Below are 16,505 nucleotides of genomic sequence, written 5' to 3'. Positions count from 1 at the left end.
AGTATGTGTGCACGCCTCCAAAATGTGAGATGCACCACGCTGCCTTTTTGCATTGAATTGAAAAAGAGCGCAACGCTTTATTTATTATTGGTTGGCAACCACTCAATCACACACGCACACTTTCACATCAATATCTGACTTTTGAAAATTTGTAGAGGGGGGGAAACACAAACTGCTTTATTGCATGGCGTGACATGAAGTTCTTTCACGTCTTTTTCATGCCTGTTCTTTGTGGAAGTTTATCAGATGTGGACGTCTTCTCCTGCACGCTGTAGCGTGTGATGCTGCCCCATGAGACAAGGTGGATGTGGTGCGGTGCCTCTGCGTTTTTGAATCATAAATGTTGTAAATTTGTGTAAATTACAGACTCCAACAAGAAATTCCAGTGTGAATGCGGCACACCAAACCCTGACGTCAGAGGGTATTTCACAATCACCAGAGGTCACAGGGTTTTACTAACCCTGTGCAAATCAATTCATCATCATTACATCTGCATAGGACTGAAGTTTTGGTCATTTTTAAACATATCTCATAGCCATAGAGGATTTTCTTTTCAAGTGAAGTCCTTCCACCTTCCCTCCATGTGTGACTCTCTGTGGGGACATTTCTCTCAGGCCTTATCCCAATATTGCCTTTGACCCTGGCCCTACGGCAGCCCTCATCCATTCATAATGGAACCCCGAAGTTTCTTATGAATGACATTCTTCTGGACTTTCGTGGCTCTTTTCTCTACCTTCCACCGCGCTGCAGAGAGAATAATACCCAAACATCCTTGATCTTTTCACACAAGGGCGGCGGGCGGAGGATTTTCTCGCAGTAAGAGTCATTTAAGTGAGCCCTTTGCCAATGGTAGGGCTTTTGGGGTTGAAGATTGGAGGTAGGGGGGGGGGGTGTCACAGTCAGATAATGACATTCCTGAGACCCAGAGATGGACTGGAGAGTCCTGGTTAAGCTGCTCAGGTTGAACTAGAAAGGGTCCGTCAATGTAGTTTGGTGTGCTTTGCGAGGGAGAGGTGTGCTGTCGATGCTGCTGTGGTCCCCCCAAAAAACTCTACAAGTAGTGCTTTAAGGTGAAAATGCAATTAAAGTCAGGAAGTCCTGATACATGACCCACATTTTCATCAAGAAAGGAGGTTTAGTGTGAATCATGAAGGGCTTTAATGGTGCTCAAAGATGAGAGGATGGTGTCATAAAGCCTTTCAGGACATTTTCCTGCAGCTTGTTTTGCAACTTCTTTATATTTCTTGCCCAAATTAGCAGCAATTTTGCAAACCTATATCTCTAAAGTAGTGGTTCTCAAAGTGGGGTCCTGGGACCCCTGGGGGTCCGCGGACCATATCGTGGGGGTCCGTGAAATAATTAGAATAAATGTCTAATAAATTATAAAATTGTGCTGAGTCATTAAAAACAGCATACACCATTGTTATACCATTTAGTGTCTCAAAGGGATATGTGAGTCTTGCTACTGTTCATTTTCTGAAAGCGTTTAAGATCAATTACTTGAAAAGTATAAATGCTGTCATGTTGAGTCCACAAGGAATGAAATGACCCTCTGTTTTAAAGGATACAAGTGGTATTGACTTGATTCAAATTGAAGTGTTATCTGTTTATCACTATGGTTCAGGTCTGAAGGATTTACATTGATACGTTTTACAATACAAATAGTTCCAAGGGCAACTAAGAGTGCAAATGGTAGGAAGCATGTGCTTAATCAGTGTTACAACTGTAAGGGCGCCCTTGGACAATTTTCTCACCTTTTTTAAGGAGTCAGTCCCTGGCTCCAAAAAGTTTGAGAACCCCTGCTCTAAAGATCACTGGTCATTAATTGGAGCCGCTTAAGACTTTTAAAAATCAGATTTGTTGTTTCTAACATTTCAGCATCTCTTTCTCTTCCTCTGTGTCCTCCGCCTTTCCCATTATTCTCAATTTAAATCCACATTTTTGTGCAAAAGCAGAACTCCAACCAACCCCAAGATCGCAACACGTACCGAAACTACAGTAAGCCCTAAAAGATATTTAAGTCACGTGCACGCCGTCTCGTCTTGCTCTTAGCGTGGTGATGAAAACAGGGGATAAAGAAAATAACCGTTAACGGATTTTAAAAAAGTCTCCTGGCTTTGTAACACGAGTCAAATTGATAATCGGCGCTAATGCTTGATGGTAAATTCAGCTGAAGGTAATTCCTCGCTGAAAGTGACTGTCATCATCAACTTACCAACACTGCTGTTTACACAAGCAGCACACACAATCACTGCTGGCTGACAGAGCGGCTTAAGCTGCTGCGAGGAGAGTCAGAGTTAAAAACCACACGGGCTTAATGCAAGGAGAATATTCTCACATATAAACGCTGGTTCAAAGGTGAAACCCAAAACACAGCGATGAGTGTAACAACAGACATTCTCCATGATAGAGAGGATGGTGCTGACGGGTAATTGGACTGAGGCATTGTGGGGGATAATTTGTAACCACAACATAGCTTGAAGCTGTCATGAATTCCCTCAAACCTTTTTATTTTGCACAAAACAAAAGTTTCCCAAACATTCCCGCATTTTAAGAAGGTAAGTCTCTCCTCCTCTTAACTTGGTATGCCTTTTCTTTCACTACACCTTATCCTCATGCATGCATATGTGCATATCACTGGAGTTATTTACGCTCTGTTTTGTTTTCAACACCCCGTCCTTGTAAAAGCAATGCTTCCAGGCATAAAGCAGTCAAAAAAAATACTCCTCTTCCCTTCAACAACTCTGGCCCACCTCGGCTGGAGAATTTATGGCCCGAGAGTCATCATCGCCCCTGAGACAGAAGCCGAGAGGAGAGCCTGCCTGGGCCCTCTCGCTGAAACTCGGCACCCTCTCGTTTTTTGACGCACCACCTCATTTTGTCTCCTCCTGGACGTGTTGGACACCGCGGGGTGATGCCACTGACAGCGCTGTTTGACACCCATTCCTCAGCACCTGCCCCCCCCCCCCGGTCACCTGGAGCTATAGTGGCTCGGCTTTTCATTTCGCAGTCACCCCTCACCCTGCACTACACTTCGAAATTTGTTCGCCGAATCAAAGGTGGAGCGCATTGTTACGGTTTGAACATTACACCGGTGTCATGTAAGCTGCTTGAAGAGAACAGCTGCAGGTAATTCTCACACACACACAGAGAGAGAGAGGGAGAGAGAGTCCCAGGCTCTTTGTCGCTGTCGTCTGACTGTTCCTGCTGAAGCCAGGAGTGAGTGTAAAGTCCTCCTTTGCCATTAACACTTCAGCCCTGTGGCCTGTGTGCTTGGCAGCTGCCTGCTCCTGTAAATGAAACCCAGAAGATGCTCGCGGTTTGGACAGCACCGCGCTGGGACCACATGCTAGTTGGGGCTACTAAAAGTGCAGTAGCTCTGACAAGTATTGTGTCGTGAGCCAAAAGAGCTTTGTCATACGCCTACGCCAATATCTTCAAAATAGAAGCTTTATGTTACAAAAGAGAGAGAGAGAGAGAGAGAGAGCAGGAGCCATGAGGTCAGCTGCATGTAGCTGAATTTGTAATGAGATAAACCTCTACATTTCACTCGCTGATGCCAAAAGCGATCTGGGATAATTTAACAAAGAATAAAAACCCTGCGGCAACCTAAACATATTGTCTCCTGACAAATCCGTGGTGGAGGGGGCGAAGTGAAGTGTGTGTGTGTGTGTGTGTGTGTGTGTGTACAAAAGCAAAATGATATGCAGACAAACCAGCAGATTAATTTAATAAGAGCCGATTCTGCCACAAGGAGGACCGCAAAATTTGTCATGTTTGTGGAATAGTGTGCGACTTTGACAGCGGCAGAAACAGAGAGCTCGGTGCGTGTCACACACACACACACACACACACACACACACACTTGAGGAAAGACAGAAACAATTCAGATTCAATCACGGCCTGAATTATTGTAAAGCGACACACAATAGCAAACAAAACAAGGTGACGCTGATCCCATAAGTCATGATCGATGTCCTCCAAGAAGGATTATGATTGTAGTTTGAAAAACAGGAGGCTTGGAGTTTGTATCTACACTTTCTTTTACTTTGAATGATCTGATGACTTTCTCTGTTTTGGTTTAAAACCCTGACAAGTCCTCACTGTAGTTCTGACGCTTCACACAAACCACTCACTCTTGCATTTTCCCCTTAAATCCAATAAAGAGCCCCATGTTCCCCCCATCATTTCATGTTTTTCTAACTCAAATTTACCCTTTTTAGCATCACAACATACTCCAATATGATAAATGGACCCGAGTGTGGAGGGGAAAAGAACGGCGAGCCTTTTCCGTTACACTAGTATTTGAGGTTAAGATTCTTTGGACTGGGCCGGAGAACATTTTTCCACGCAGTCAACTGAAAGTGCACATTCTGCCCTCTCAGAAATCATCATTTGACCAAAAAAAGAAAAACTCTTTCTCTCTCTCTTTTTTTTTTTTACGTCTATAGGGTTCTGATGCTGAAACTGCTGGATTGCTGGATTGCTGGATTTTTTTGTACTCACCACCAGATGGGATAGCCTCCAAGCACCCGTGAGCTGGACAACCACACACACATCAAATATCCAATCAGATACAAATCCATGAGGTAAGTCTTGTAAAGTGTGTGAGAGGGTAAATGGATCAATACATGTAGAACTTCCAGCAGGCAGGGGAAAAAAGAGTTTCCAGGAAAAGGAGCTTAAGGTCAGCTTGATTGAGGAGATTAAAAAATGATATTGAAAAAAAAAATCTTGCTCCTGTTTTCCCCCTTCTTTGAGTCGGGCCAGGAAAAGTGTGTCTGTCTCCTAGTAGTTAAGAGAATAAGTGTCTCTTACACACATGCACACACGCTCCTACCCGTCCTCTTCTTCCCTCCCTCTCTCTGAGGTTCTTCCCTAAGGTAGATATCTTTTCCCTCTCTCTCTCTACTTTTTTCTCCCTCAGGATGCCTCATCCACAGGCCCAATATTAAAGGGGGGTGAGGAGAGGAGAAGGAGGGAGTGGAGGGGAGGTGGAGTGGTGGAGGGGAGGTGGGGGGGGGGGGTGAGGTTTGGAGATGTCAGCTGGCAAGCCAATCACAGAAGATGGCCTTAGGTTACGAAAAAAAAAATTATTATTCGTTCCCATCTGTCAATCACACGCCACCCCCTGGTAATGTGGAAAAGAAAGGAAAGAGTGAAAAGAGGGAGGGAGGGAGGGAAATGAGAGAGGGAGGGACACAAGAAGAAGGTAGAGTAGAGTTGTTACTCAACTTGTTTCATCCGTGATCATTGAAAAAAAATCCCCAAAGTGTCTGCAGGTAGCTGAAGGGGCTGACGGCAGGCTCCTGAGAAGACTCTGGGGTTCACACACACACACACACACACACACGCTGTTGACACATGGATTTTTTAGGGGTTGCGCCCTGACTAATTGATCCGGATATACGCACATACACGTACGTCAACACACGCAACGAAAATCTCCGTCCGACTTACGCAGACATTTACAGTGAATTTTCTAAATTGTTGTCCGCCCACCCCAACAGGGGAGGACATAAAAGGGGACCACAATAAAGCCATAAACTGCGGTGGTGGCTTGGCCAGGCATGCAGGGGTTATATGCTTCAGCGGCCCAAAGGCGACACATTTTACATCAATACTATTGTCATTCTGATGGGGCTGTAGGGCGAGCAGCCGTGGGACGGGGAGGAGGAGGAGGGAGGAGGTGGAGGGAGGTGGAGGGAGGAGGAGGAGGAGGAGGGGAGGACAGAGGGAGATAGAGAGTGAAGGAGGAGGGTGGGACACTTGTGATGGACTTAGCCTGAAGTAACCACGCATTTGATTCACACACAAGGAAACTGATCAGGGCGAATACAAACAAGACACCCGGCAGAGATCAAACGGAGGCGGTTGTAGAGATGGGAATCTCTTTGAGAAGTTTTGTCTTGGAGGATTATCAGCCGGCAATGGTGGAAAAGATAACAAGTGAACATGTAGACCTGCTCAGAGGGTTTTAGGAGCAAGTGAAGCCTTTACCTAATAAAAAATCTTTATATATTTTATTTTTTTTAACTTATATTTTTGGGCTTTTTTGCCTTTTTATTTACAGGACAGCTGAAAAGAGATAGGAAATGTGGGGAGTGGAGAGAGGGGGAAGACATGCAGCGGATGCTCGACCGGCCAGGAGTCCAACCGGCGACCTCTGCGACGAGGACTATAGCCTCTGTGCATGGGGCGCTTAGACCACTAGGCCACCAGCGCCCCCAAAAATAAATAAATAAATAAAATCTTTATATTTAAGGTGCATTTCTCCCATGCCCTCTACAGAACGGTGTAGTGCATATAAAAGCAGATTTCATGATGATTCCCTCCATAATGAACTTAAATGAAGTGCACAAAAAGGATCTCCAGTTGAACTCTTTGAACTCAATGTCTTTTTTTTTTTCCAAACACAACCTAAAAATGCGAGTTAACACTTATTAAGAGTACATGTACAAGTCATTAGAGCAGATGGGTGACATGATAGATTTCACAGCAGATTTAGTGTTTGCCGACATATGGAAGCCAGATTTTTGGGAGCTCTGTTTCCAAGAACAAAGGTCGTAGTAGGTTCAGTGACACAGTGAGAGATGTTTTATTGAATCCATTTTGATTTAATATTGTAGCAACAAAAAAAAAAATGAATGAAATAATGTGCAGTGGCCTTTACAGATGAAATGTTAAAGATACAAGGATGTGGTGATCTGTAGGACAATATTTTGAATCCATGTTGATTGGTAACAGTGTCTTTTATGATATATTATATTAATCCCAATAGTTTAAAGAGTGTTTAGATAAAGAAACATGCCCGAAGACAACAGAGTTTATTGGTAAAACTCAAGTATTGGTTTAAAAACTTGTACCTGATATTACTATGCAACTTAGTTTCTCTCCGATGCTGTTTTGTCGTCACACGACGTATGAGGGGGCTGCAAACCGAGCTGCTGATAACATTGCTACCTCTCTTTTAAAGGTAGGATTAAATCAGTGTTCATGCATCTGGAGGTTTCTACCTGAAGCCCTACCATGACCAGAGACCTCCTCTTCTTCAAAACTAAATTACAACAGATAAAAAACATCTTAAAGCAGTTTTATATAAAAAAATGTCTACAACAGCATTCAGGGATGCTTTGGAAATTTTAGATGACTTCAACTCTTATCTACTCAAATGATGTACTTAAATTACCTACATCTAGAAGAGTTCATTTGCAAAAACAGATAACTCACTTTTAAAAAAATGTCAATGTTTTAAAAAACATATATTTATTTCTATTTCTAGTTTTAGTGTATTATCAATCCACTGAAGTTAGGTGGATACGACTAAGTCAAAATTACATGACTAACTAGAGGTATCTCAAAAATGTAACTTTATTAAATATGTGCATTAAAAAGAAATCTGTGTTTTGAAAATGTATAAAAACAGAGTTATCTGTTTTTGCAAATGAACTCTTAGGTGCCATGAAATTGGAGTTTTGCCAACTAATTGACTAGTCGACTACTTTGACCACTAGTGGGCGCTGTAGGCAACACTTAACTTAGTCACAGACAAAATTGTGGAGGTCAAACTTTGCTCTCATGTCTGGCTAAACGGGCTCTGCATTCAAATGTATGGAAGTACTTCACTGAAGTTGTCTCTGGGTAACCATCTCAAGATGAAACACCCACACAACGCTGCCGACAGCTAGCACAAGAAGTTATGGTAGCACCAGCAAGCTACACACATAGACTGTATAAAATATGGACGTAGTATCCAATTCTGAAGCGCTGTTTTGAGATGACACCTCTCAATTGTGAGGTAAAGAGGCGGGCTTTGAGCCTCTTAGCCGACAGCTACAGTGTTCCCGCCTGTCAATCAAGTCAGCTGTGCCTCTCATTGGAAGACTCTTAAGGCTGATTTATACTTCTGCGTCTCCCCTACGCAGCAGGGGCTGACGCGGACATGAGCCCCACATACTTGTGCGTCGGTGTGTCCGTGTCGCGCAGCAATTCTCCGCCGAAACACTAGAGGGCAGTGCGGTCTCTCTGATAGCCGGTCGCCTGCTTCCTGCCCCGCTACGATCTCTGTTTCCTTTTCCACAGAGATTCAGAGCGTGTTATGTTAATCTACAGCTGATACATGTTGCTGTTTATCATACAGACATGATTACATGAAGAATAGAGAGGAGGAGATGAAATACACGGCCGATGTCCGGGATCCTGGAAGTGTTGTAAATGCGGGAAATACAAAGCTGCCGAGCGGACCAATCACAGAGCTTGAAGTCTACGTCGGTTCTACGGGGAGTTACATTTTGGAGGAGGTGCACGTCAGCTACGTGCTTAGGCCTCGGCGTAGGTACGGGAGCTACGCGGACCCCCGGCGTAGGGTACGCCGTTGATTCAACGCAGAAGTATAAATCAGCCTTTAATCTCAATATCTTTCAAATTGCAGCGTTAGAACAAAATTCACCCCCCGTACAGTGTGTGCTGATCGAGAAATGATCTATCCAGACTACACTCGTCTTTTGTACCAGGCTGTAAACATGTTTATTTCTGCTGTAAAGATCGTCTTTCTTTGAATGGGTGTGTATGTGGTTTCTGGTACTTCTGGAGCCAGCCTCAAGTGGACACTTGATGAACTGCAGTTTTTAACACTTCTGCATTGGACTCATATTTTCAGACCGGTTGGCTAGACAGCATGCTTGAGCTGTTTGCGTTTTCCTTGTGCACTAGATCCATCATGTCTTTGTTTTCATGATACCCGTACCATCTTAACATTCAATCAAAAGCCTAAAACTGCAGGCTAACATGTCATCGCCATGTTTCCTCTGCTGTATAGAAGGCATGATCTTGCCATATCATGCAGAAATGTCCAGTGTTTACCTTTTACCTTATACTATATCCTGATGTTTCATAACCCTGTGTCAAGATTGCTTCATTCCCCATCTACAGAGCTACATGTTTGCTACCTCTGCTCTTGGTTTGTAGTTTTATGTAGATTAGAGTTCATGTTGATGCTAACATGTCTGAAATAGTTCATCAAATACAATATTTTACAGCAGTTATGAAAACAAGTTTGACATGGTCACCCCAACACACACACTGCCTCTCTCGAGGGTTTTTAAGAAGTACTCGCACTATATATAGGCAAGCAGAGTATCCCAGTGTTGTTCCTTCTGGTGTGTAGCTGGGGGGGCCGTGCTCTCTCTTAGCTCAGGACCTTCAGGGCATGAGGGAGCCTGGAGGACTGAGGGGGCTGGAAGGTTGCTCAGCAGGGGCTGGGAGCGTGCACTCTGCAGTGAGGAGGCTGAGTGCCCACCGCGGGGAGAGAGAGCCCAGTGACCAGAGTCTGGAGGTCAGCAGTGGAGTGCCCCCCTTCAACCCGCCCCTTCTGTTTTATTCCTCCATAACAAAGAAGATGGGGAAACAGGCAGTGACTGAGCAGCACTCGACCTACCGCCCTGTTTGAGAGGAGAGAGGAGGAGGAGGAGGAGGAGGAGGAGGGGGTTCCCGGAGTCTCTAAATGTGACAATAATTGATAGATGTCTTTGTGAAATTTCTATGAGGCTTGCTCTCCAGCCAGTCGTGGTGGGGAGTCTTCTCCATTCTACCAGCGAAGATGACTTTTCAATGCCTCCACTCAAGCTGCGGTATGTCACAGCCGTGCTGACAATGAGGCAGGTCTGTTTTCAATCACTAACATTGTTGCGTGTTACGGCATCGTCAGAAATGTGCCGAGCTCAGCGCGGGGATTTGGATGACAGTTCCTCCGTCGGAGCGATAGACGGAGCGTAGGGCCAGCGATGGATGGTGGGAATGTGACGGGAGTTTAATTTATGAGTGCAGGCAGAGGAATCAGTCTGCGGTCTGCATCTGAACAACATTGAAACCATGTTTCCCAGGTTGAGGCCACAAGTGCAACGTGAACTGTCTGGGAAATAAAGGCCGGCCGCCATGAGGGTCAAGAACGCCGCAGCCTGCATCCCCGAAAATGAGCTGTGACTCAACAACACTCGTGCTGCTGATTTTGGAGTGGTGGTGTTTTGTTCAAACCTCTGCAAAGGAAGGGCCTGGGTCTGGGTGTCTGCATCAGAAGGGGGAGGCACACACAGAGGTCCCCTACCGGGCCCGTTTCTACGGTGACCTGAGAAAGGCCGTAACCAGGTCCGGCTCTTTTCTCAGGCCTAATCAGCGTATTACCACAAAGGGGGACATGTGTTCGGGCCCCCCCCCCTACCTCTTTACCCTCCCTACTCAATCCGACCAGCATGGCTGGACACAGGCAGCCAATAAAACCAGGATTAGGAGGGTATCTACACACACTGGGCTGTAGCGAAAAAGTTTCTGAACACGCCCAATCCCGCCCTGCTCCCTTCACAAACGTCTTTTCAGGGGTTCTTGTTCGTCTCTCATTCCTTCCATCTTCAATTTATTTCACTAGTTTATTTCCTTCCTTCGGGCTCGTCCTTTCACGGCCCTCACCGTGTAAGCTCTTCACACAATGGGGCGTCCAGAAATTACTCATTTTGCCAAACCAGTTCAGCAAATTCCCAAAGCCACCTGCTCGCCTACCCCCCCCCCAAAACTCTGGATCCTTCGCGTTGTGCTGGAACGATGAAACATGCTTAATAGCAACCACAATTTTATGCATGGGACTTGTCATTTGGATTTTAAATCATCACATTTTATTGAACTCTGACCTCTGGATCATGATATCAAAATGCCAGATCCGTCAGTGCTCAGCTGTAGATTTTGCGTGGGTGACTTTAGGGGAATTCAGTTGTTTGTGCCGGTATCTGGCTCATCACCGCAACAAGCAACCCATAAATCTTCATTCTGAATCTCATGACCAAGAACCATGTTTTCTTCTTGGCTCCATCTGAGAACTCATTTGCAAGATTAATTAATACCAGAGGAAGATAACGATACAGTCCTGGTGTGCATGTGTTCTGTCTGAGCAGGAAGTGATTTGTGTTTACTGTCATGGTTTGTCTGGGGAATTTTTGGGACTCCATGTGTGTCTCTCTGGCCGAGGCTCTGCTGCCGCCGCTGCCTCACCTCCAAGTCCGAGCTAATGTGTCCTGGAAATGGGTGGGTGTTAGAGATAATATCAACGCCTTTGTTAGGCCTTTTTAAGACGGCGGACAAAGAGGACAAGAACTCTTCCCCCAAATAAACCTTTTTCATTAGAGCAGCAAACACTCCATCCCTTTTGGGCTGTGTGTGAGCCGCTCAGCAAGGTCCCACAGGGAAGAGCCTAAACCCTCAGTGGTCTTCAGCCGGACACTGAGGCGGCCTAATTAAAGGGCACTTAAGCCCCACAATGTGCGGCAGTGCAGGTTGGAGTTGGTGGGGGTCCCTGCCGAGAGGGACAGAATTCATGGCACTCGTAAACAAGGGAGTCCAGGACAGAGGGACAGAAGAGGGCTCAGTGCCAGAGACTTTGTTCACACAAGATGAAGAGTCAACAGCCTCCCCATCCCTCACCCCTCCTTAGCCATCCCCCCTAATAACCACCTTCTTCAGAGGAGCTGCGAACACAATGCCGTCCCACTCCCCTCCTCTTGCTCTCAATCACTGTTGGGACAATAAGGGGAGCCCCCCCCCATCCAACCCCACCACCACCATCCTTCTGCCCCTCCCCGACCCCCAAACAGACACTTCTTTTATTGAAATTCTTTGGTGTTCTAATCCTCAGCTTCCTCCAGGGGCAATAATGGACTCCCTGCGTCAGCCTTTTCCAGCGAGGCTATCATCCAAGCCTGCCTGGGTCACAAGTCCACCTCTGCTATTGCAGAGAGCCGCTCCAGCAGTGTCATTCCTGTCACATCCAGCCCATCTACCGGCTGCATGAGCTCCAGTGCCTTTGACCTCTAAAACATGCAGCATAACACCAATACCTCTATTTTATAAGTAAATACAGAACTGCTCAGTAATTATAGATACATTTTGAAACTTTTGCAGAAATAATCAAGACCTGGATACCGGTTTAGTTTTGTGGTAATTTTCTTGCCCCATGCATAGAGGCTGCAGTCTTTGACCCTCTGTCATTTATTCCACTCTCTCTTCCATATTTCCACCTCTATCCATCCTCCTATCCTCCCAATAAAAGTATGAAAAAGCCCCAAAATATTAAAAAAATTAAAGAAAGAATCAGAAGCTGCACTTTAAGACTTAAAAAACTAGTTTAATTTTGCTTCTTGTAAATTATCCTCCTTGTTTATTCATTTTTAAACCAAGTTTATTCATGAATTTTTCAATACAACAGTAATAATTCACAGTGATAACATATACTGATTAATAGAAATCCCCCACCACCCCTACCCAACATTTAGAGGGAATACAACTTAATATCAACACATTAAAATAGAATAAAAATACAATCATTAAATAAATAATATGAAGTACAATAAATAAATTGAAATAAATACATAAAATAAAATGTCATGGGTTCAAACAGTACTTATCCTCCTTGTTGAACTTCAGCAAATCCCTCTTTTAACTCCTGTACATGTCGATCTGTACACCACCCACATTCAGAAGTCAAGGAGTTCACTGTCATTTTCAGTTTGATAGAAGTGCTGATTGTGCAGGATATGAAACATACTGGTGAGAGGAATCTGTCAACAAATGTCAAATGTAAGAGACAAGAATGCTGAACACAGATAAAACTTAATATTGTAAGTGTTATAGAGATTACAGTCTGTGTCTGTATCCAACCATTATTCATATAAATGGAGTTAACTAATTATAAAGCAGCACTATAATAAGTTACAGCCTTTAAAATGAGCTAAAAGTTTATCTGAAACTTTGAATGGGGACTAAATGTAGTCCATGTACTATAGTGAGGTCTTCCTGATAACTATAAACCTGCACAACCAGATCTTTAGACGAATAAGACTAAACTCTTCATGTGCTGTTTAAATAGAAACACAGCAGCATCAAACATCGGCCTCACAGTGTGCAGGTGTGAAGGTTCAGCTGCTCGTGATATCGGTCAGATTTATTAAGTACGATCTATGTTTCATTGTTACACCTGCAGTCCTCTCTGCATCACTTTGCCTGTGTGAGAGTTTCTGCATCACAGCACAGACCTCAGAGGGACAGGAACCAGCTGAAGGTGTGTGGATGGTGACATCTGCTGGTCGCCTGCTATCAGAAGCTCTCCATGTCTCGTACATCGAGAGTATGAAGGACACTGAAGGCTTATAGATGTTCGCTTCTGATATTGCAAGACATGATTTGAGATTTCTGGTGGAATAAATTCATAAAGAATATCATCATAGAACTGAGAGTGGGGTCTTTGGGATTACTGATCATTTTCTAGTTTCATACAAACAGAAATAAGAACCTCAGATTTAAAGTCCTGTTTTTTAAACAACATCAGCATGTGTATCTTCTTATTTAGTCCAATCCTGCAGAACTATGCCGTACAATTGTGAGTGAACTCAAGCAACGCTGTTAAAAATTTATCAGCTGTTCCATTAAATGGTTGGCTAATAGCTGGTGATAAATGACTGTACTGAGGGACTAACCGCATTACTGAGATTTATAGACCATCGCAGGATGCAACGCAACATTTCTGAGCATGAAATATTAAAATATTGCAATCATAGCTGTACAAAGTGATCAACATCAAGACCTGAATGCCAGTTTTTTTAACTACCAATGCAAGCGGCAAGGTCTAGATTATTTCTTCAATATCTGTATACTACATTACACAAACTACAGTCAAGAAATGAAAGAAATACAGTACAACAAATGGAAGACATTAAATACAGCGCTTGCTTTTTTGAAGCAAGCAAAGTGGTAACAACACAAGAAACTTAAATTTGTAATTCATGTTAAGAAACAAACAAACTGTTTTAAAATGAGAGGATTCTCAAAGAGCACAGACATGCAACAAGGTCAATAGTCCAGTCTTCCATTGTAGATGGATTAGATATTCTTTATTTATACCACATTGGAGGGGAATACAATAATTGTTCTTACATAGTTAAAAAATGAATAACAATAATAGTCATGATAAAGGAAAAAATAAAACAATGGAATAAGATAAAATAAAACAAAACAAAATAAAATTGAATAAAGTAAAATAAAATACAGCCAATAATACTGGCAGATTCAGATTCCGAGGGCTTTATTAACCCCAGAAGGCGATTTGGTTTGCAGTGTACCCACTTGTTGATAAACAACATGAACACTAACAAACAGACAAACAACAGTCAACATGTCAACATGTCAGTGACAACAACAGTGCAAGACGGGCCCGTCATAAAGAGTAAAAGAATAAATTAAAATAGACTAAAATAACTTTTTAAAAAGCACTATAGCAAGGAATAAATACTAAGAACCACCTTTATAAATACACAACTTCACAACTTCACATGGACAATCTGTTACAATACTATACACACTATGTATACTTCTATCATATGAATAGATAGTGAGGTAAATTATTGCACAGATAAAATTGCACCCATATGCAAGCTTAACTTATATATACGGATACAGTTATCTGGACATATCTTTAAAGTCTAGAAAAGTATAGTTGAAGCATTTACGTCTCAGTTCTGCATTTAGTTATTGATTTGGTAGTGTTTAAAGTGACTAACACTAACCAGACTATTTACACACACACAGGCAGTTGTTGCAATATGTGCATTGATGCATATTCATGAGTTGTATTTGGATGAGCACAAATATTGAATTTGTTCTTTATTAAAGGAAGGTTTTTTGGAAATTTGTGCCTTTATAGGATAGGAAAGCTGGAAATAGAAGGGAAATGTGGGGAGTAGAGCGAGGGAAGACATGCAGCAAATGGTAGAGGTCAGGGGTCACATTGAATTTATTCTTCATCGATTCGCGGGACAGTCTTCCACAACATTTCATGAAGATTTGAGGAGTAGTTTTTCTTGAATCCTTCACTCTTTTTAAATATGAACACCTGAGCCTGTTATTCATTATCCACTCACTCAGGGTGACTTTACCTGACTTTTACGTGATGCATTCACACGTTGACTCCTTCAACTTCTTGCAGAATTTTACTGGGAGGATGGCAGAAAAATGTCTGGGTAAAAAAATTGTCTGTTTGCCTTCACATATGCAGCTCATTCTGACATTTTCAGAGTGAATTTGGAGATTCTTGCATGTTTTTCTCTATCAAATTTGCACATTCTCTCCAAAAAAACTTGCATTGTTTTGTGCAGGATTAAAGCCGTAAGAGCAAATTGATAAAAAGATATTTAATTATTAAACATCTGGAGACAGCCTCTGATGCCAGAGCTAAAATCAACGTGAAATGCATCTAGTCAGTAACAGCTTTTATTCTGAGCACCGGTCCTGTTAACAGAATCACATTTCGTCTGAAAGGCTGAGCAAGTTCTCCCACGGGCATGAGCCAAAGTGCTGAGAGATGTAGTCTACAGAAGAACATATCGAAATATCTCTTAAATATGTGGTTGTGCAGAAATGGATATGACTGCAGGACTTTAAAGCTTTGATTTTATCACTGTCAGTGGACGCTTGAGTTTCTTACAGACACTCCTGAGTGCATGCTTCAGGAGAATAAAGCATCAAAGCAAGACTCTTTGGGTTAAAATATGTAAATAAATGACTGATTTAATCCACAAATGTTATAATTTGAATAGAATTGTGGAGCTGTTATTGGTGTTGTCATTTGAAGTGTGCTCCATGTTCCTGAAAACACAGAAAAAATGTCAAGCATCTCCATTTCATCCCTGTGTCTCAGTGTCGTATGTACGCAGATGACGTCTTGTTATCCTGACACTGCATCTGTAGGCGTCACGAGTCGCCCCCCCCTCTCTCCTGAGGTCTGTTTCATCAATAGCAAATATTTGGCCATTGTTCCAGCGCCAGCAGTGATCTCACAGCTCTGTCATCCATAGTTTGTATCTGAACAGAGCTCTAGGTTTACACATCTAACACAGCCACAGCACCCAGGGCTACGGGCACATGAGAGTCCACTGTCAGCTGCCAAACCTGTTCCCTGACACTGATCACAGGGGCTCCACAGAAACAGTGGGTGTCACGTAACGCGGTAGAACACAGTTGACCCCTCTGGCCTCGGGCCACTGTAGGCCTAAATTAGTATTAGGTCTTATCTTGGGAACAAGAACATGACACTGTTGATCTTTGATTTAGGGACTGCGGTATCAACCCCGTCAGTCATTTTACTCTGCCTCCAGCAAGGTCTCCTTTCACCCGGAGTACATAAGTCGTCAAGGGCCTCCTTTTGTGATCAGGTACTTAACCCAAAGCAGAGAGGTGTCGGAGAGATTGGCTCTTTGGATTTTACAGGAAAGTGAATTTAAATCATATATCAGAGGGAACATCTATCACATACACGCAGCCTTATTTCAACGGCATGTCTCCCTGAATTTATTCTCATTTAAATTCTGTAACAGCTTTATTTTAACGCATGCACATGGACATATTAGTGATAGACTTTGCTCTATTACAACCACATCACGCTGTGCAGATTAATACTCTCTATATGCATCCTT

At 43.2% G+C, this 16,505-nt stretch overlaps 2 protein-coding genes across 2 annotated transcripts in view; one reads left to right on the top strand and one right to left on the bottom strand.

Moving 5' to 3' along the window:
- The window catches only part of wnt3 (wingless-type MMTV integration site family, member 3), a 38,431-nt gene extending 33,845 nt beyond the window's left edge, over window positions 1–4,586 (bottom strand). The window contains exon 1 of the mRNA XM_034707684.1: window positions 4,507–4,586. Coding sequence (XP_034563575.1) covers window positions 4,507–4,586 — 80 coding nt within the window. The remainder of the gene's footprint in view (window positions 1–4,506) is intronic.
- thrab (thyroid hormone receptor alpha b) overlaps window positions 1–16,505 on the top strand; it is a 482,714-nt gene that overhangs the window by 11,559 nt on the left and 454,650 nt on the right. Inside the window, exon 2 of the mRNA XM_034707682.1 lies at window positions 4,452–4,589. The gene's annotated coding sequence lies outside the window, so the exon portion shown is untranslated. The remainder of the gene's footprint in view (window positions 1–4,451; window positions 4,590–16,505) is intronic.

This window comes from Notolabrus celidotus, chromosome 18 (genome assembly GCF_009762535.1).
Source record: "Notolabrus celidotus isolate fNotCel1 chromosome 18, fNotCel1.pri, whole genome shotgun sequence".
In the NCBI taxonomy this organism is placed as follows: domain Eukaryota; kingdom Metazoa; phylum Chordata; class Actinopteri; order Labriformes; family Labridae; genus Notolabrus; species Notolabrus celidotus.
The sequence above is the reverse complement of the archived record's forward strand: the minus strand, read 5'-3'. Positions and strand labels throughout refer to the sequence as shown.